Below are 22,110 nucleotides of genomic sequence, written 5' to 3' on the forward strand. Positions count from 1 at the left end.
GTAGCAGCACAAATGGACTGAGACAAGGGGCACGCAGTGGGTCTGTGCCACCTTGGCCCATGGGAGGCAAACCAGGAAGCCTTGTCTCCTCGCTACTCAGAATGAGAACATGTGAAAGGAGAAAGGGAGTTGGGGCTGGGTAGGGTCATTTGCTGACCTGAGACCTCTAATGGTTGTCTCTGGAGAGCTGAAACCTCTTGCTAAAGACCTCATAGTCAGTCTTTGCTGCAACACAGATGGACCAAGCCTGTCTGTATTACAGCAAAGAGTGAGGGGATATTCCAGCAAAGGCAGCATCCTGTATGCTGATTACTGGGGAAGCACAAGAAAGGGGAGCTGTCAGAGGCTATAGAGCTGCATCTATACATGGGGAAAGTGAGAGAGAAAATTTCACAGGGTCATCAGTGTTGTCTGGAGCCTCGTAGTGGGTGGCCAGCCCCACTACCCACCTGATAGCAGGAACCCTACCTCCCCATTTCTGACCCAGCTCTTCAGTGCCCAGGAGAATTCCCTACTTTGTAAAATGAATTCTCCTGGGCACTGGAGAGCTGGGTCAGAGCTGGAGAGGTAGGGTTCCTGGCATCAGGATCTTGAATCTGGATTTTCCCAAAAGATGTTCCAACGAAGCTTCCTCTTATGTTGTGGGCCTCAAATATGTTTGGGAAACCTGACATACTCTGTTCCCCATCAAGGAGACCCACATCGCACGTTAGTATATCAAAGACTCTGAGAAGTTCTGTAAAATTAAAACCTGTTTAATTTTCTTTTCTTTTTTTTTTTTCGAGACAGAGTCTTACTGTTGTCCAGCCTGGAGTGCAGCGGCACAATTTCGGCTCACTGCAACCTCTGCCTCCCGGGTTCAAACGATTCTCCAGCCTTAGCCTCCTGAGTAGCTGGGACTATAGGCACATGCCACCATGCCCAGCTAATTTTTGTATTTTTAGTAGAGACATGGTTTCACCATGTTGGCCAGGCTGGTATTTAATTTTCTTTAGCCTTCATTTCCCATTTTTTCACATTAACTCCCATTAATATCCCATGGATCTAATGACGCTGTTAGCTGGCCATGCCGCACTGATGGTTAGAAAAGATGTGGATAATGCATTGGTTCCTGCCCAGTCCTTTATGTAATTGGAACTCACTGGTAGGCGTGTCTGTGAGTCCCCAGCCCTCTCTCTGCCCCACCTCCTAGCTTCTTCAGTTGTTCCTCACAAGCTAGCTCTTGGGTTCCCTCACCTCTTGGTCACACTCATGGAAGAGTTCCAGGTTGTCTGTGTCCTCCATAAGGCAGTTCCCTAGGTGCATCTGATTGGGGCTGATTTGGGAAGGACTGTTCACCTCCTTTTCTTTGGACGCTGTCCAGGGATTTGTGTTCCTTTTTAAAGTAGCACTATCCATGTCCTTACATAATGAGCAGAGAGGTGAGGGTATTTCCAGTCATGGACAAAAGAAATAAGATGGCAGCAAATACTTGCCTTGTTAATGAACTTAAAAGAGACCTTTCTTTTAGGTCATCTTTGCTTTGAACCAGACCCTCCTGCAGCAGGAGAGCCTGCGAGCGGGCAGTCTTCAGATCCCCTACACGACGGAGGATCTCATCAAACACTATAACTGCGGGGACCTCAGCTCCGTCATCCTCAGCCATGACAGCTCCCAGGTGAGTGCCCTTTCCCTCTGCTAAGCTCAGTACACACTTAATTATAGGAATAAAAACATTACCTGGTGACATGTACATCCTATGTACAAAGGATTGAGATCATGAGGGCTCTAGAAATAAAATGGGCAGATTTAGATGTCATTGAATGAGGCACTGCAGCTAATGAAAGTCTTACAAACCTTGTAAGTACAGAGAGGAGCACTGATTAGGGCTAATTCCAGGATTCCAGCCAAAGGATGAAGCTTCAAAGGATTTAACAGCGGGCCACATGAACAAGCCTTGAGGAAGGGAAGGGTTCTGAGTCTGATGACCTCCTGGCTGACTTAGGTCACACTTTTGCAAAATGATGGAGCAGAACTTTGACTGCAGTTTCAGTGGCCTCTAGGAACATGTGAGCAGGATATAACTATGTATTCACAGAATGCTTACAGGATTGGGGCATCAGAGCTGGGAAGGCTGCTAGCATTTGCAGACGTGGAGTGGATCATTGCATCCTGTGGTATTGCAGGATGAGTGTGGCTGAACTGGTGGATTGAGTGTTTGTCCAGCTCAGCCTTACCTGTGGGCCACTGAGTGGAAGGAAGCAACTGGTCAGGCCTCAGAAGATCATGGTCTCCTTCCAGGAGGGAAGTGGGACAGATCTTTGTTATGCTTTTATCAACAGGCTTCCAATGGGACAAGCCATGGTCCCTTCCCCTCCTCTCTAGGACTACATGCAAATGGCAAAAATCAGCTAAACTTCTGAGGTAGGGGATTGTGTTGTTTCCCCCACCTAGGACTGGTGTCTGCATGCATGAGGACACTGGAGAAGGGAGATAGGAGCTCGTGGGTGTGGGTCATGCTGTATAGGTCTATGTTAAATTTGGGGACCCAGTCATAAGGAGACGTGTGAACATGAGAGCTGAAGGAGGAATAGCAGCAATGGGGAGAAGGACAGTAGAGGCTGAGTGCAGCATCAGTCCAGAAAGGTGACATTTCATTAATGACAGAAGCCTCAAAAGACATAATGAGCATCTCCAAAAATCTAGAGGAAGAGGAGGTCAAATCAAGATAAAGTGAAGCAGGAGGAAAGGGAGAACAAGAAACACATTGAAGAAGGAAAAATAGAGTTGTTGGTGGTGATAGATCTTACCTGCACACTTGCTGGGGGTAGGGAAAGGGGAAGAAAAGTCAAGATCAATTGGGAAATTGACATTTGTAGCAGCAGAAAAAAGTTAATGTGGGTGGAGGATTTGGTCATTACGTGGGCAAATGGTGAGGCTGGTGGAGCAGATAATACAGATGTCTTATGCATTTCTCTCCTGTGGCTTTCCCATACCTGTCCTGCCCACAGGGCCCCTACAGGAGGTCAGGGAATGTGCTGCCACTGTGAGTGAGGGCTAGGCTGGCCAGGAGGGAGTGGTGCAGGCTTTGGGTGATGTTTGGAATTTAGAAGGTGGAGCAGGATGTCAGAGGGAGGTCACCCTGTGTGTCTGACGCTGCCTCTGTAGAGAGGCTGGTAGAGAGGGGGCTCTGCTGAAGAGAAGAGATTTTGGGAAATGGTCAGGGAATCTTACATAAATGACATGATTTAAAAAAAAAGATGACAGAGTAGAAGATGAAGGCTGTCGATGTGAAAATGAGAGAATATAATTTCGAGGCAATAGTGAAAGGAGATCTGTTATCCATAAGATGGAAGTTCATGCTATGTTACAGAGTCTGAGGACTTTGGAAAGCTTTTTGAGAGGCTACTGGAAGCAGCAGCAGCAGGCAGGGTAGATACTGACCAAGATAATGGGTAACATTGTTAAGTCCCTGGGTGGAGGAGACAGCATGCACCCAGGGGGAGAAGTGGGAGGCTGAGGTTTGGGACGCCAGACAGCTGAGGGGGTGGGGAGAAAACACAGAGGGCTAGCCTTACCGGTAGCTCCTGTGCTGCAAGAACCATGCTGATTGTCACAATTTTGATGCAATTGCATCCTGTTATTAGCCAAAATACTGAAACTGGCTAACATGTATACCAGCATCAAGTGAAATATTTGCCAGATGGGCAAAGAACACTGGGGAAAGCAAGGGAGAGAAATAGGAAGTGGAGAAATAATGAAAATGTAAAGTAGAGGATTTATAAAACATTTAAGTGTTCATACAAATTTCATGTTTTTGGTAATAGAATCTAAAATATGTAACTATATAAGACTATTTTTATAAGAAAAGCATGTGTGAATCACACAAGTTAAAACTATGGATGTGCTGTGCAGACAGTGTCTTTTTTTTTTTTAATAAACACATGGCATCAGACAGAGCCATTTAACTATTATGCTATTAACATTGTAAATAGCATAAGAGTTCATTCAGTGCATTTCACTTAATATTTTTTTCACTTTGGTTACAGGGAATATGATATAGTTGGAAACATAGCAGACGGGAAACTCCAAGAATGGTGTCACTCTTCTCTTGACAACGTCTTGACCATCTAGTTGGGGGATTTGATGCTCCAATGAAGTAACTTTGTTAATAACTCCGTTGCCCCTTTTCTTTTCTCTTTATTTTGGTGGAGGTTCCCAATTTTATTAATGCCACGCTACCGCCTCAGGAGCTCATCACTGCTCAGGAGATTGACAGCTACTTACGCCGGGAGCTGATCTATAAGCGGAATGAGAGAATAGGGAAGCGGGTGAAGGCCCTTTTGGAGGAGTTCCCTGACAAAGGCTTCTTCTTTGCCTTTGGAGCTGGTGAGTAGTGGGTTACCTCTCAGTAGCCTCTGAAATCTGAGGCTTCTCCCAAGAAGGGAATGTTGAGGTGAACCCCCGTTTAGGGCCTGTGCTAGTCATGAAGCAAGATGAAGGGAGTGACACCTTCCTTGACTTATTTCAGTTGCAGAGTGGCTCCAGCTGGGGACGGAGCATCCAGCATGGTTGAAATGTTGCTGGATGAGCTGGTGCATGTGACATCACCCATAGCTCTCTCCACACATGAGCCAGCTGGGAAAGCATTTTTGTCCTCTGAATTTCATACTTAATCCCAACTTCTTCCTGGTACTTTTCGCTTTGTAAACTTTCACTAAAAATATATCTGTCTTTACTCTTCTACCTGACAATGAGCCTCCCAAGTCCAAGGCCTGACACATCAGCTGTTACTGACTGTTAACAACATACATGGAGAGAGAATAGGACAATTATTTTCTTTTGTGGGCTTCTTGAAATAAATTTTAACCCCCGGAGTGACTCTGACACAGAATTCTTTGCAGCCTCAGGAATTGAGGATAAAAATGCCAGAGGCTGGACAGTATGCAGAAAGATCATTTGCTGGGCTGGGCTTTGTTGTCTCATATTTTTCTGCTAACTTCATAAACTTAAACAAGTCATGCCCCTCAGTTTTTTTTACCAGTAAGATAGGGGGTTGGAGAGAAGCAACTCTGAAATGGCGGGGTGAGGGCCTCCAAAAACCTGTTCTTCCATAACAGCAATAAGAACACTGGAGAAAATAGTCAAAATCAAATTTTCCACAGCTCTGGAAATTAATTAAAGGTTTGCAACAATCCTAGAAGTGTTTATTTAAGAAAACTGGATGAATTTTGATAGAAGCAGTGGGCTTTGTGGCATTTTAACTTGTTCTGTTTTTATCTCCCTTTTCCCAGCTTCACAGTAGTCTTGAAAATCAGGAGCCTTGAACTACAGTAACTGTGAAAACCATTTGCCTAATGGTTACTGGAGGGGACAGAATGGGTTCAAAGTTCCTCCAAAGCTCCATCCTCTAAGAATCATCACCATTTGACATGTCCAATAGCTCCCTGAAATTTCCATTCCCAAGCTTGTCTTCATTTGAACTGACTCAGAGCTTGCTCTGTGTGAATAGCCCTATTCTTACGGTGTTTGTTGAAAACAATCAGTGGCAGCAGTTTAACATCATAGTTGCTGGAAATAGCAATATTAATTGAAGCTTACAAGAGGCTGCCCAAAAAACTTAAAAGGAAAATACCATAGGGGATTTTGAAAAGCTCTAAAATATTCCTAGAAAGTCACATGCAGGCCGGGCGTGGTGGCTCAAGCCTGTAATCCCAGCACTTTGGGAGGCCGAGATGGGCAGATCATGAAGTCAGGAGATCCAAACCATCCTGGCTAACCCGGTGAAACCCCGTCTCTACTAAAAAATACAAAAAAACTAGCCAGGCGAGGTGGCGGGCGCCTGTAGTCCCAGCTACTCCAGAGGGTGAGGCAGGAGAATGGCGTAAGCCTGGGAGGCAGAGCTTGCAGTGAGCTGAGATCTGGCCACTGCACTCCAGCCTGGGCGACAGAGCAAGACTCCGTCTCAAAAAAAAAAAAAAAAAAAAAAAAAAGAAAGTCACATGCATGAGAAGGGCAGTGCACATGCCCAGGAAGGACTTGAGAAGGTCCTAATCTCTCTCACTTCTGGCTGATCTTGAGGCTTTGTGTAAGCAGGGTGTGAAAGCTAAGGCAGGGTCATAAATTGCCTGCTGAAGCATCAAAGACATGCCCCCAAACTCACACAGCCCCTCTGCAAAGGTTGGGAAACTTACCAGTTCAAGGAATTTAAGGAAATCTCTGTTCAGTCATTAGCCAGCCACTAAGCTAACTGAGCAGATCCTTCAGTGATCACACACAACAAAGAATACAGACTTTAGAGACTTAGTCCTAGAAAATCACTGAACAAACAGCAACAACAATGCACCTAGGAAGAGGGGACAGGAGAAAATGATTTCCAGAGTTGGTATGTTATGTTATTTAAATGTCTAGTTTTCAATAAAAAACAATTATAAAACACAGAGAAAACTAGAAAGTATGGCCCAGGGAAAAACAAGCAACCAATAGAAGCTGTCCTTGAGGAAGTTAGTATCTTGGACTTACTAGAAAAAGACTTTAACACTAGTTATTATGAATATGTTCAAAAACTAAAAGAGGCCGGGTGTGGTGGTTTGTGCCTATAATTCCAGCACTTTGGGAGGCTGAAGCAGATGGATCACTTGAGGGCAGGAGTTTGAGACCAGCCTGACCAATATGGCAAAACCCTATCTCTACTAACAATACAAAAACTAGCCAGGCGTTGTGGTGCGCACCTATAATCCCAGCTACTTGGGAGGCTGAAGCAGGAGAATTGCTTGAACCTGGGAGGCAGAGGTTACAGTGAGCTGAGATCACGCCACTGCACTCCAGCCTGGGCCACAAGAGTGAAACTCCATCTCCAAAACAAAAAACAAAAAACAAAAAGCAAAAAATAAAAAACAAAAAACCCTAAAATAAACCACGTCTAAAGAATTAAAGGAAAGTTTGAGAACAAATCTCACCAAATACAGAATATCAATAAAAATATAAAAATTATTTTAAAAGAACCAAATAGAAATTCTGGATTGAAAGTACAGGAACTGAAATGAAAAATTCACTAGGGGGGGCTGAACAGTAGATTTGAACTGGCAGAAGAAGAATTAATATACATGAAGATAGATTGATTGAGATGATTCAGTATGAGAAAGAGAAAGGAAAAGGAATGAAGAAAAATGAATAGATCTTCAGATACCTGTGAGACACCCTCAAGTGTGCCAATGTACACCTAATGAGAGTCTCAGAAGACAGGAGAGAAAAAAAAAAGAAATAAAAAGAATATTTGAATTTAAAATTGCTCGAAAATGTCTCAAATTTGATGAAAAATATTACTCTGCACATTCAATCAATGAACTATAAGTTATATAAAATCAAAACGTTTCACACCAAGGCATATCATAGCCAAACTGTCAAAAGCCAAAGACAGAGAATCTTGAAAGCAGTGAGAGCAAGGCAGACAAAGGATCCCCAATAGGATTAACAGCAGATTTCTCATCAGAAGCCACGCAAGCCAGAAGGCTCTGGGGCACATACTCAAAATGCTGAAATAAAAGACTGTCAACAAACATTTCCACATCCAGCAAAACTCAAAAATGAAGGAGAAATATGTTGCATGTGAGCTGAACAGAATTTGTATTCTGCTGCTGTTGGATAAAGTCTTCTTTAAATGTCAATTAGATCAATTTGATTGATGATGCTCTTCAGTTCAACTATATTCCCTATCTGATAATTCCAGAATCTCTGTCATGTCTGAGTCTGGGTCTGATGCTTTCATTGTTTCTTCAGATTGTAATTTTTCTTGCCTCCCAGCGTGCCTTGTAATTTTTAATTGAAAGCTGGATATGATGTATCTGGCAATGAGAAGTAAGGGAAATATGTTTTTAGTGTGAGGGTTTATGTTAATCTTTCTCAGAGTTGGGCTGTTTAATGTTTTGCTGTGGTCTGAATGTTCCTAAAAACTTGTGTGTTGAAACTTAATTATTATTGTCATAGTATTAAGAGGTGGGGCCTTTGGGAAGTGATTAAGACATGAAGGCTTCACATTCATGAGTGGATTCATGCTTTTAAAAGGACTGGAGGAAAGTAGCGTAGGCTCTTTTTTTGCCCTTGTGCCTTCCACCATGTGAAGATCTAGCATTAGCCCCTCCTGCCATGTGAAGACTCAGGAAGAAGGCCCTCATCTGGGCATGGTGGTGCATGCCTGTAATCCCAGCACCTTGGGAGGCCACGGCAGGAAGATCACTTGAGCTCAGGAGTTTGAGACCAGCCTGGTCAACATAGCGAGACCTCACTACAAAAATTAAATAAAAATTTAGCTAGGCATAGTTTGCCTGTAGTCCCAGCTACTTGGGAAGCTGAGGTGAGAGGATCACTTGAGCCCTGGAGGGTGAGGCTGAAGTGAGCTATGAACATGCCACTGCACTCCAGCCTGTGTGACAGAGTAAGACTCTTGGTATTTAAAAAACAAAAAGGCTCTCACCGGGCACTGAATGCCTATGCCTAGATTTTGGACTTCCCAGCCTCTAGAACTGTGATAAATAAATTTCTATTATTTATAAATGACCCAGTCTGTGGTATTTTGTAATGGCAACACAGACTAAGGCATGTTTGATGTACCTCTGAATCCCAGAGGCTTCAGTTTCATCTAGTGTCCTCTAGTTTTTCCTCTAGTTTTTTTGTCTTTGTGTTTTCTTAAGAACGTTTCTTAAATAGAGTCTGAGTCTTGCTGCATTTTCACCTGTAATCCACTATTATTTTACTGGAGCCCTACTGATGTGATGCTAAAGTGAAGACACCATTTCATACTCGGTTATAATAAAAAAGATGGATAGTAAAAGGTTTTGGTGAAGACATGGAGAAACTGGCACCCTCATACATTGCTACTGGGAATGTAAAATGGTGTAGCCATTTTGGAAAACTGTTTAGCAGTTTTTCAAAATTAAACATGGGGCTACCATTTGATCCAGCATTTCAACTTCCAGATATATGCCTAGAAGAATTGAAAACATATATCCACACAAAAATTTGTACACAGATGTTCATGGCAGCATTATTTATAATAGCCAAAAAGTGGAACCAAACCAACTGTCCATCAACTGACACGGATAAATAAAAGGTGATATATATATATACACAATGGAATATTATTTGGCCATAAAAAGGAAAGAGGTACTGATATATGGTACTACATGGATGAACTTTGAAAACATTATGCTAAGTGAAAACAGCCAGTCATAAAATCATATGATTATATTTATATGAAATGTCCAGAACAGGCAAATCTATAGAGACAGAAAGTATTCATAGATTAGTAGGTGCCAGGGGCTGGGGTCAGAAGGTTGAAAATGTTTTAAAATTAGATAGTGGTCGTGCTTGCACAACTTTCTGAATATGCAAAAAAACCAACGAATGGCATACTTTAAAAGAATGAATTTTATGTTATATGAATTATATTCAAATATTAATAAAACTTATAGACATATGAGGGGTTTGGGTCCCACATCATGCTCATTGAAAAGTTCTGCCACAAAACAAATTGCAGTTTGTGCCCTCAGCAGTGCCTGTGAGTATGTGGCAGTTTTCTTCTTCTGTAAGTCGTGTGTTTCATGTCATGTGCACATTTCTACTGTCTCAACAAATGGCTTCCTGTAACAAAGCTATTAGCCTGGGCCTCACTCTTGAGGCACCATAACAGTGATGCAGGCGCCAGATGAGAAAGTTAGGAAACAGAGCCAGTGGTGGTGTCCCAGTGCACCACCCTGGGTCTGCGTGGATGGAAGGTGCCCAGGTGCTGGAGTGTGGGTTTTTGCTTTCCACTCCTGCCAGACTTAGGTGAGCTCCCAAAAGCTTCCCCTATGTCCAGTGCAGGGGTAATGGGGTGCTGGGGAGAGGGGAAAGGTCGACTGAGTTCTGGGCTGGTGGGAGGCTGGAGCATAGCTTGGTCTGAGCAGTTCGGTGGGTGGGCCCTCATGGTGGGGGTTGTGCCAGGCAGGTGGCACAGGCAACACCAACACCTGAGCTTTCCCATTACTCAGGGCTCGATTTGTGATACTGATGCAGTGCTAGATGGGGGCGTCGGGAGTGCCCAGGGGCTGTGACCCCCATCTAGCACCGGCTCCTTCTAGGGCAAAGTTACCTTTCTGTAGCCGCTTTCTCTCTGGGCCTTCTGAAGGCTAAGTTGAGCAGAGGAAACTACAGAAATTGCTCCCAAACACATTACTGTGTGCTTTTAAAACTTAAAAGCTGTGTGGTTAGCGAACTTTTAATTGCAAAATGAGGATATCTGAAAACAGAAAGTACTGGAGTTTTAAAATCAAGCAGCAACTTTTGTCATGGGGATGTGGATATAAAATGCGAAGATTACAAATGGAAATCACCTTTGCAGTAGAAGAAAAATTGAAGTCGGAAGTGCTAAGTGGAAACAATAATCACTTGTTCTAAATTGCCAGTTCCTTATTTGCAAATGAACAACCTAGGATGAGTGGTGCAAGACACGACTTTTTTTCTTATTTAGGTGTCGATCTTAAATCAGCTCATGCTGATTTTTGGCTCCTGTTTGCCAGGGTTACTTCTCCAGTGGCCTCCTCTCCTACCCCACATTTCTAGGTTACAGCTGTCACCCCTGCACTGGCCGCTGTCTAGGCTGGTCTAGGCTGCGGGGAGGAGAGGGGAGGATGGGAGGGAATGGTTTTGCCACACTTCCCTTTCTGAGCCTCTGCTGACCCATGAACCCCACCTTTGATGCATGAGGGTGAAAATGAAAGCAGGAACCATGCGCCTTCTGCTTCCTTCTTGGGGCCTATTTGCTGTACTGCCACAGGCTCCCAGGGTTCCCTGGTTGTGACTCCTGAGACCATAGTGGGTTCGTCCTATGCAGAAACCTCCAAGAAGGATAGATCTTAGATTAGGTTGCCTTTACTTTTTCTAGAAAGTGGTGATTGGGAAGTAGCTATTCCTTCGGTCCCACCAGCCTCCCTGTTTTCTCAGAGAGCACATTTGCATTTCATCCTGTAGTTGGGAATTCTCCCCTGCCCCCCCCCCCCCCTTTTTTAAAATTGAGACAGAGTCTTGCTCTGTCATCCAGGCTGGAATGCAGTGGTGCAATCTCGGCTCACTGCAACCTCCGCCTCCCGGGTTCAAGCGATTCTCCTGCCTCAGCCTCTTGAGTAGCTGGGATTACAGGCACCCGCCACCATGCCTGGCTAATTTTTGTATTTTTAGTAGAGATGGGGTTTCACCATGTTGGCCAGGTGGGTCTTGAACTCCTGACTTCAGGTGATCCACCCGCCTCGGCCTCCCAAAGTGCTGGGATTATAGGTGTGAGCCACTGTGCCCAGCCTGAATTCTTGTATTTTCTCCAGACCAGTGTCCTCACCTTTCAGGATCCTGCTCACATATCACCTCTTCTGGGAGGTCTTACCAGGTTGCAGTTTGATGTCCAGGCTCTCCCCTTAGCTGTGTGACTTCAGGTAACTCGCTGCATTGTTCTGATCTTCAGTGTCATCGTCTCTGAAATGCTACTGATGCTGCCCTGCCTGCCTTGCAGGACTGTTGGCAGGCCTGATTCCAGAAGCTCTGTGGAACTGTACTGTGCTGGACAGATAGGCAGGGGGCTAGGCAGGGTAATTTCTTGGTTCTAGGGTGTGTGTTTGGGAAGTATGATTGGTGGTCCGGGGAGCTGCAGCATTTCAGACTGTTTTTCTCACTGCAGGTCATTTCATGGGCAACAACACAGTGCTGGATGTTTTGCGGCGTGAAGGCTATGAGGTAGAACACGCCCCTGCTGGACGACCCATCCACAAGTAACCGCCCTGTGCTTCTATCTTGGCTGGGGAGCTGAGACCCTCATGGGGCTGCCTGGGCACCAGGGTGGGCTGCTATCCTGAGGAACTCCAGAGAACCCCTGCCTGGTCATTTCCCCCGCACTTGACCTTACATGGACATTTGGCACCAGCTCAGCTGGCTTTGTGTGGCTGGGGCTGTGCCAGATGTGGTTGGCAGGGTGGACACTTTGGACTGCAGAGGCCTGGCCTTTTTCTCAGTGGCGTTTGGGGAGCAGGGGAAGGTGAAGGGAAATTTGCCTAGGGGTCGAAGGGTGGGGAAAGGAGGAGTAATTAGGCTTAATGTCCAGTGTCCTTTGCCCTAGGCGTTTTGGAAGTTTTCGGGAGGCAGAGTCGGGCCATGACAGTGGTAAATACACCAGAGGGGTTGGGGTGAAGGGAGTGCATGTCTGATCCCTCTCGGGGGCAGGAGAAAGTCCCTTCTCTTTCTCTGAGCTGTTTCCTCCTCCCTAGGTTTTTTTTGTCTCTCTCTCTTTTTTTTTTTTTTTTGCCAAACTGCCCTGTGCCCCTGCAGACCCTTCTGTAAAGAACTCAGGGGGCCCTCAGCAATGCTGTGCACCCACTGGCCTCCCAACTGGTCATCCATCCTGGTGGGCCCCAGGTGTCCTTCCCCTTCCCCTGTAGTAGTCTGCTTGGGCTGTCATAGCAACCACCACAGACTGAGTGATTTAATCAACAGAAATGCATTTCTCACAGTTCTGGAGGCTGGAAGTCCCAGCTCAAGGTGTCAACGGGACTGGTTTCTCTTGGGACCCCTTTGCTTGACTTGTAGATGGCCGTCTTCTCTTCCTGCTGGCACGTGGCATTTTTTCCCGTAAGCGAGCATCCCTGGCCTCTCTTCTAGTAAGGACACTGGTCTCATTGGACTAGGGCCCTCATTTTAACTGAATCACCTCTTTAAAGGCCTTAACTCCAAATGGTCACATTCTGAGGTACTGGGGATTGGAGCTTCAACATGTGAATGTGGGGGGCACCCATCAGCCCCTAATATCCCCTCCATTCCTCTGGCCCCACTCCCTCCCGATCCACGGTCAGCAGCCCCCCTCTCCTGGCAGAGGTCTCCGCTGTAGCGAGAGCGCTCCAGGATGCAAACGCTCATCCCCTGACAGAGGATCCAGCAGTTGTGTCTGCCCGAAGGCCGCCCATCTCCAGCTGCCCTCTTTCTCCTCAGAAGGCCCCCCTTCACCGCACCTTGTCTCCTTGTTCCCCCTCACCCCAGAGGCTCCTGCATGGCAGGAGCCATAATTTTTCCAGTCTCCCTCCAAGCGGGAAATCCTGGATACATCCTGGACTTCTCTTATCCCCACCTGTCTTCATGCCCTGTATTCAGTATGTCAGTACTGACCGCCCTTCACAGAGCACCTTCTAGCTTATGGAAGGGCTGACATGAGACTGCTCATTTCCCTCCTCCACCAGGCTTTTGTCTTCCTCCAGTAAAGACTCGCTGGGATTTGTCCTTCTCCATTGCCATGGCCACCGCCCCATTCCAGGCCCTTCTCCCTCTGGTTCACTCTTCATCCTCCCGTGGGACTAATCTTTCCAGTGTCCCATATTCAAACCCTCCGTGGTTTCATATTGTTCTCTTTCAAGGTCATTGTCTTCACGCGGAGGTCTTGGCACTCAGACCCTATCCTTCCAGCACGGATCTGCTGCTTGCTTCAGAAGAGCTTCCATCCTGTCCCCGCCTCTCCACCTTTACTGACACTACTTCCCCCGTCTGAGGAGCCCTCCTCTCCTCCCCTTGACCGGGAGGATCCCGCCCCTGCCTGAGTCAGCTCTGCTGCAGGCTCACTGCCTCTCTCTTTCCTGTTCTCCTTCAGATCTGGAGGAGCCAGCCCTTAGGGGTTCTCTGTGCCCTGCAGGACTGTGGGTCTTTCCTCCCTCACTGGTCTCTGGTCCCTTCTCAGCTCTTCCTGCCGGGCTGACTGGACTGGGGTTCAACGCACTGTCCCTTGGGTGCTGGAGAGGGCCCTACCTGGGGAGTGTGTGTGTGTGTGTGTGGTGTGTAGTGTGTGTGGAGTATGTGATGTTTGTGTGTGTGTGTCTGGTGTGTGTCTGGTGTGTGGTGTGTGTGAGGGGTGTGTGTTGTGTGTGTGTGATATTTGTGTGCAGGGTTTGTGTGGTATGTATCTAGTGTGGAATATGTATGTGTGGGGTGTATGTGTGTGTGTGTCGTGTACATGGGTATGGTGCATGTGTGGTGCATGTCTGGTGTGTGTGTTTGGTACGTGTGTGTGTGAGGGGTGTGTGTGGTATGTGGGGTGTGTAGTGTGGATGTGTGTGGTACATGTCTGGTGTGTGTGTGTGGGTATTGTGCCTGTGTGTGCTGCATGTTTGGTGTGCGTGTTTGTGTGTGTGTGGGGTATGTATGGTGCATGTCTGATGTGTGTGTTGTGTACGTGTGGGGTGTGTGTTGTGTTGTGGTACATGTGGTGTGTGTGTGTGTAGTGTGTGTGGTACGTGTGGTGTGTGTGGTATGTGTGGTGTGTGTGTATTGTGTGTGTGTGGGGGGGTATGTGTGGTGCATGTCTGATGTGTGTGCTGTGTATGTGTGGGGTGTCTGTTGTGGTATGTGTGGTGTGTGTGGTACGTGTGTTGTGTGTGTGTGTTCCTGGTTGTTCCCAGGCTCCTTAATTCTGCCTCTAACCCTGATACCTGCCCTTAGGGAAAGGAAGGTCAGGAATCGGTCTTTTTAGAAGCTTTCCAGGAGATTCTGATGCCCAGTGAAGGCTGAGAACCAGTGTTCTCACTTTCCTGGGGAGGAAAAGAACATTTATTGGTGGATCATCAGGTGGTAGCCAGGTTTATATGGGCTCTCTGTTAATACTCAAAATCAGCCTGAAGAAACTGTGAAAGGCCACACAATTAACCAGGACCAGGAAATAACCCAGTCCCATCCACCGCCTAAACCTTTTCTTTCTACCCTTTCTTCTCCCACCTTTTATTCCTAGCCTCTATGTCTTTGTTCATGCAGTTTCCTCTGCCAGAGATTCTTTCCCTAGCCACACTACTCCCAGTTCTCTCTATCAGAATCTGTGAGATCCAGCACAACTGTCACATCTTCCTCCATTGCTCCAGCCTGGGTTCATCCTGTGCATGACCCCAAGGAACCTACAGTTTGTGCAAGAGCTCTTTCTTTCTTCTACAGCCTTCTGGACAAGGATCTAATTTTCAAAATTGGATTTTCAGGAGTACCTATCCTGGCATCTGGCACATGATGGGATCTCAAATAGGATTGATTGCTGATGTGCTACTATCATTGCCGGTGCTGCTCACGTGCATTCATTTATTCAGCCAGTGGGGGACCTGAGGGGTGAACGTGCATATAGTGGTCCCAGGTGAAGCCATGAGAGAGGATGAGGTCTCCAAAGGAGCTCCTGTTCAGGAAGAAGGGACAGGGTCCTGGGAAGCTAAGGACCCAGGGAAGAGGGTTGGGGGAGAATGCCCACAAAGAGGGGCTGGCAAGGAGGACCAGGGCAGTAGGGGGATACCTGTTTCCTTCTTCCCCTCCTCGGCAGCCATATGGTAGTCCTTAAGGGATGATTCTGGTCATGTGGAACTTGAATCCAGGGCAGGCTGGTGTGGCTGGGGACATGAGGGCTGTTAACTGGTGATCTAGCTTACTTCAGGCCCTGCCAGCTCCCTTAGTCTTGGGGTAAGCCAGTATTGGGGAGACAGAGATGGGTGTGCATGTTGGGGTGTGGGGAGGGCAACTAGCAGCTGCCACTCTCTGCTTGTCAGCAGGCTCGAAAACACAGGAAATGCTCCTGAATGTGAGGCTGCTATTCTTTCAGCAGAGAAGAGAAAGAGATGGGGTTCCTGTTAGGCTAATCTGCAGAGGGCTTAGCCAGTTCCTCCCTCCTCCCCCTGGGATAATGGATACTATGTTAGTTTTCTATTGCTGCTATAACAAATTATCATAAACTCAATGGCTTAGAACAACACAGATTCATTATTTTATAGTTCTGGAGATCAGAAGTGTGACACAGGTCTCACTGGCTGAAATTAAGGTGTGGGCTTGGCTGCATTCCCTTCTGGAGGTTCTAGATAATTTGTTTTCTTTTCCTTTCCAGCTTCTAGAGGCTGCCCACATTCCTTGGCTCGTGGAGCCTTCCATCTTCAAAGCCAGCAATGTTGCATCTCTATAACCATTCTTCCATAGTCATATCCCCCGCTGACCACAGAAGAGTTCTCTGCTTTTAAGGGCCCATGTTATTAGATTGGGCACATCTAGATAATCTGGGCTACTCTCCTCATCTTAAGGTCCTTAACTTAATCACACCTGCAAAGTTCCTCTTACCATGTAAGGTAACGTGTTCAGAGCTTCCAGGGGCAAGATCATGGACATCTTTGGAGATATGGCAGATGTCCCTTTGGTTACACAGTGGGATGCTCTAAGGTTCTGATCAGCCCTGCTAGGGTTTATACAGCTTCACTCATTCTCAGAGGACTGGGAGAAAGAGGGATGCACCTGAAGTAAGGATCTACTGAGTGCTCAGCACTGTGTGAAGCATGGTGTTTGGGCTGTTTTAATCCTCACAGCAACAAAGTAGGATAGGTTAATTTTATACAAGCAGCAGAGGCTCAGAAAGGTCAATTATCTTGTCTAAGGCTCCAAGCTTGGGGTCTTTTCCTTGTCAACCAGTGTGTTTCTTTCTTGGAGACTTCTATGGAGCGAGGAGGCTGCGTGGAATGCAGGTAGGGGGCAAATAGGCTATCAGCACAAGGGGGTAGCCCTATATTGTAGCCAAAATGACCATGGGCTTAGCCTTTGTGGGTAGAAGTTTAGCTAAACTGTGAGAATCCGGGTGGGTGAAAACATGATAATCTAGATCTTGAGCCTGTGACGGGATCCAGCCCAGAGGCTCTATGATGGATTGGGTGTGTTCAGCAGCTGGGATTTTCTATTTGAGGCAGAAGAGCAGTCACCTCTATTGACCTAGAGACCCTTAAACCCCTGTCTGAGTCCATGTGAGCATTTGTCTGTAGGATCTCCCTGGAGATTACAGTGACACTAATTTCTACTCTCTATATTTTCTACAATGAGAATGGATTAGCTTTATGACGTGAAAAAAATCTCAACAATGAATGTTACTTAAAAACAGCAAAGAATTGGCCAGGTGCGGTGGCTGACGCCTATAATCCCAGCATTTTGGGAGGCTGAGGGGGGTGGATCACGAGGTCAGGAGTTCAAGACCAGCCTGGCTAAGATGGTGAAACCTCGTCTCTACCAAAAATACAAAAAAATTAGCTGGGCCTGGTGGCACGTGCCTGTAATCCCAGCTATTTGGGAAGCTGAGGCAGAGAATTTCTTAAACCTGGGAGGCAGAGGTTGCAGTGAGCCGAGATCATGCCACTGCACTCCAGCCTGGGCGACAGAGCAAGACTCTGTCTCAAAAAAAAAAAAAAAAAAAAAAAAAAAAAAAAAAAAAAAAGATGGCACAGAATCCTTCTTGTAACCTTGTGCAGGTCAGTTTCCTCTCCCGGGTCTTCAGTTTCCTCAGTTATAAAGTAGGTATTATGATTCCTTAGGACTCCTTAGCTCAGAAATATGAGGGAAATAAAAACCAGGAAGAGTAAAGCTAATTTCTTCCTGACCCCTACTCTCCAACCCCCACCCAGGGCTATTAACTTGGCTCTTAAGCCCTGGCCTTGGCTACCTGGAGTTTCTGGGGTGAGATCTTTGTTTGTTGTGAGTTGAACAGAAACAAAGCTATGATTTGTCTCACTGTGAGGACCCACTGTTTCAAGCCATAGAACACAGCCCTAGTGAGATTGAGACCATGTTCCTTGCTAAATCAAAGCAACAGACTTTTTTTGAGTGCCTACCGTGCACCAGGACCTGTTTGGGTCATATGAAGGCTGAGGATGACAAAGACATAGTCTCTGCCATGGGCAGAGGGCTTGGTGGGCATGGGGCTGCCTGACCATCTGCTCTTGAACCCTCTAGGACAGCGGCCCCCAACGTTTTTGGCACTAGGGACTAATTTTGTGGAAGAAAATTTTTCCAGGGGAGGGGGGCATGGTTTTGGGGTGAAACTGTTCTACCTCATATCAGGTTTAGATTCTCATAAGGAGCGTGCAACCTAGATCCCTAGCACACACAGTTCACAGTAGGGTTTGTGATCCTATGAGAATCTGATGTCCCTGCTGATCTGAGAGGATGTGGAGCTCAGGTGGTTATATGGTTGCTTGCCTGCTGCTCACATCCTGCTGTGTGGCCCATTTCCGAACAGACCACAGACTAGTGCTAGTCCATGGCTGGGGGCTGGGGACCCCTGCCCTAGGAGGCCACCTGAATCCTAGAGAGCCGTGATGGGGGCACATTCCCTTTTGAGGCTCTAGTTTCTTTGTTGTAATAATGAAAGGGTTCATTTAAGTGGCTTCACAGTTATGTACCATTGTGCTGAACTCAGGAGACAGTTAATAATATATTAAGCCCTGTCCTCCAGGAATCTTCTAGCTATGACTTTATGTTTCTGGGGTCCTTAGTCTCAGGTTCAGAGTAGGGGCCTTTTAAAATCTTTTGCCATTTTAGGAATTCCCTTCTTTTATATTTTTTGCCCAATATAAGTTTTTCCCTTTTTTGCTTTCCTTCTTGTATACCTCCACCCTTCCTCACACAAAGCCATTAATACTAACTGACTTCTCAGGCTCTGCCATGTTGTGGCTCAGAACTGAGGCCCACTCTGGTAAGGCAGATGGTTCATCAAGGCTGATTTGGAGTAATTGAGTTCTTACATATGCTGGTCAGTGGCACCTACATCATTGGACGAGGAAAACCCTAGACATGGCACATCCACTGCTCCCCTGCCTCAGGCAGATGGGAGTTTCAAGACCCTCACTCCCTACCTACATCAGGAGACAATGGGATTGACATCTAGTAGAATTCTTCTCTTTCTGCTCTCCCATTCCCTTCACCAAACCCTTGACAAAATTCTGTTGTTGGAAGAAACTTGGTCCTTCTAGTAGCTTATTTCTTCACACTCAAAGTATTTGGTGACTATAGTCACTTTTAGGGGAACACTAGAAGTGAGTCTGAGTTTCCCATTAGTTGTGAAAATATCTCTTTGGGAAAGATGATTTAAAGACAAATCTGTGATTAAGTGGTTTGAAGACAGCCCTGAGAGCCTCTTCCTGAATAAAGCCCTCATGAGGGTACAGAAAGGATTAAGAGGGTTAAGAGCTACTTCACTGGTTTTAAGCAAATGGCATTTAAACGTTTTCCATCTGTCTTTAAAAGCTTTACTGTTCACTAGTCAGAGTGGTGACATTTGCCTGTATTTGGGAGGCGGAGGCGGGAGAATCACTTGAGCCCAGGAGTTTGAGGCTACAGTGAGCTATGATTGGGCCACTGCACTCCAGCCTGAGCTACTGAGAGAAACCTGGTCTCTAAAAAAAAAAAGCCATAATTGTCAGTGATTTTCTAGACAGTGCTGACCTGTTCATTGTTGGAAAAGTACAGTAATTATTGTACATGTAATAGTTTAAAAATCTTGAATCTTTCTCCCCAGGACTAGGGGATTTAGAGAAGGTAGAGTGAGGATATCTGAGGGGGAAAGAAAAAAGGCGTCAAAGAGATCAATTCCCAAGGTAATTTCAAGAACTGGGTAATTTCTGCCCTTCCTGGCCAGCTTGAACTTTCAGGTTATCTGCCGTCATCGTGAAACCTGAGGTGTAAGAGAGCTGGGGAGGGTGCCATGCTGTGTGACCCTCCTCCAAAGACCTCCTCCTTCCACTTGTGTACAGAGGGAACAGTGAAAAGACCTCCACACAGCCCACCCCGTCCACCATCTTTGCTCCAAAAGTGCCTACCCCCGAAGTACCGACACCGGAAGCCATATCCTCGGTGCACTCAACGCTGCCGATCCTTGTGTCCCGGCCTGGAAGTGCCCACCCTCCCAGTGACGCCGAGCAGAAGTTCCGGAAGAAGCGGAGGCGACCACGGCGGAGGCAGCGACTCCGGCAGTTCAGCGATCTATGGGTCCGCCTGGAGGAGAGGTCAGGCGAGTAGGCCGGGTCGGGTTGGCATCCACCTTTACCCTAGTGAGCGGAGCCAGGAATGCCCCTCACACTGGTTGCAATGGGAACCCCCCTCATGGAGCAACCTTTCCCTTTCCTCATGACCCCAGGCACCCTTTTTCTGTCCACTGTGACAGAAGTGAATCCAGATTTAAGGTAGTTGCTTCAAGCCAGGGCAAGGGCAACATGTTTATGCTTGTTAAAGAACAAGTTTCCGGGTAGGATGAGTCTGTTAAAAGTGGAAGGCATCTGGAAAGGTTGCAAATAACTTGATTTTTCAGATCTTTCTCCATGGCAGATTTAGGGAGAGTGCCATAGATTTGCAGAGCTGTAAGCAGCTCGGTGGGAATGGGCATGTTTAACTCCCATTGTAAGGGAAGAGTTGTGACCCTACACTGAATGTAGTCTCAGAGATGGCTGGGGAGTAGATCAGAGGTGGATAGGCAAGCCTGAGTCCGCAGGGCACAAGGCTTCTGGACCAACTACCCCAGAGAGGTGGGGAGCAGGAATCCAGTTAAATTAATCTCAGGTTTATTGAGTCCCTCCTTTGTGCCTGCTGTTGTGTTGGATGCTGTGTGTATGGGGCCAATCAGACACAGGCCCTGCCTTCATGGAACTTGCAGTCTGGTGAGGAAAATGGATTTTTGAGTAGATAATCTGCAATGGAAGTGTAAGGTGCTGTGGGTGTGTGTGTGTGTGGTGCATGGGGTGTGTGTGTGTGTGTGTGTGTTGGAGGTTACTACTTAGGGTCAGAGGTCAGGAAAGTCTTCCCTTGAGGAAGCATCCTTTCGGCTTATACTGACTAGAAGCCAAAGTGGAACCTTGTGAATAGAGCTTCTGAGTCTGGATCAGTAGATTCAGGGATCCAGTGCCTGCACAGGTGCTTAATAAATGTAGAATGAGTAAGTGAGTGAGTGAACAACTGAGTAGGGAAGGGGAAGAGTTGAGGGCAGAGGGAACAATGTGAAAGTCTGGTTGGAGGGAACGATTGTGTTAAAGAAGCCGAGATAAAGTAATTCTGACTGGGGCCTGGGAAGTGAAGGAGTAGTGAGGTGAGATGTGTCTAGAGAGGTAAACAGGGAGGAAAGTAGGGAGCCATTGAAAGGTTTGAAGCAGACATGTGAGATGCTGTGTGATTTGCATTGTAAATGGACAGAAGCTGGCAGCCAGATGGGACCTGGAGAACAGGGACAGCTTCTGATGGTGTTCATGTCCCACGGTGACTCATGAACTATCCTCCATTGACAGAGAAATAAATTGACCTGTTTAGTACTTTTTCCAACAAGGCCATTGGTGGCTACGGGGTTGGGCATTTTATACCTCAGCTAAGGTGAAAGATCTGGGTAAGCCTGAGGTCATGGGTCCCTCAGCTTGAACTGTCTTGACCTGGTATGCCTACATGCTGTGCACATCAGGCCTGGACTTGGGCAGGTGAGAGAGCCAGAGACCCAGGGAGGAATCTGCATGGTCTGGCTCTGCCTCTGTGGTGGCCAGTGAGGAGGGTCCCTGCCTAAGATTGCCCAGAGGCTAGTGATTAGCAAACTTTGAATTGGGCCTTATATGAAGACTTTCACTAATCTTTGAATGAAGAACCAAATAGCCAGGGACAGTTGGCTAGTCTGCTGGTCTTAATATCCTCTGCCATTTGGTTTTCTGGTAGCAGTGGCCAAAGACATGAAAGAGGACCAGAGATATAGGAAGCCTATTAACATACTAATACCCATTCCTTTCTTTAAGGAGGGGAGATGAAGAGAAGCTGTGTGGGCATTTGGGGGCCTTGGCGTGTGCAGTGGTTTCTGCTGTGCCTTCGGACTCTGTCTTTCTCTTTGCCTCCTAGTGACGTGGTCCCGCAACTCCAGGTCCGTGTCCTGGACAGGCACATCTCCACTGAGCTGCAGTTCCCTCGCCATGGGCATTCCCACCACAGCCAGATGGTGGCCAGCAGTGCCTGCCTGTCTCTCTGGACTCCTGTGTTCTGGGTGCTGGTGCTGGCTTTCCAAACAGAGACACCTCTCCTGTAACGACCAGAAGTACCAGGCTAATACCCTGACCCCTTGGACTTGAAGGATGGCCATTCCTGTACTCCACATTCTGGTCTAGCCTTGTTGGGCCCAATCCAACACTGAAAAAGAAGCCCAGTGTTGATTCTTCTCTTTCCAAGGAATGAGACTTTGGGTTATCCAACTTTGGGGGGAGGTGTACAGTTTTGTAACATAATGAGTTGTGTGAAAATAAATTATAAATGAGTTGTATGAAAATAAAACCTTTTTTTTGT

General features: G+C 46.7%; 1 protein-coding gene across 2 annotated transcripts in view; it reads left to right on the forward strand.

The window, feature by feature from the left end:
- TRABD2A (TraB domain containing 2A) overlaps window positions 1-22,110 on the forward strand; it is a 57,391-nt gene extending 35,281 nt beyond the window's left edge. For both annotated transcript variants that reach the window (XM_050754696.1, XM_050754697.1), the window contains exons 3-7: window positions 1,511-1,657; window positions 4,194-4,368; window positions 11,684-11,774; window positions 19,563-19,814; window positions 21,673-22,110. In XM_050754696.1, coding sequence (XP_050610653.1) covers window positions 1,511-1,657; window positions 4,194-4,368; window positions 11,684-11,774; window positions 19,563-19,814; window positions 21,673-21,856 — 849 coding nt within the window. In that variant the 3' untranslated portion in view covers window positions 21,857-22,110. The remainder of the gene's footprint in view (window positions 1-1,510; window positions 1,658-4,193; window positions 4,369-11,683; window positions 11,775-19,562; window positions 19,815-21,672) is intronic.

This window comes from Macaca thibetana, chromosome 13 (genome assembly GCF_024542745.1).
Source record: "Macaca thibetana thibetana isolate TM-01 chromosome 13, ASM2454274v1, whole genome shotgun sequence".
Taxonomy (NCBI): Eukaryota; Metazoa; Chordata; class Mammalia; order Primates; family Cercopithecidae; genus Macaca; species Macaca thibetana.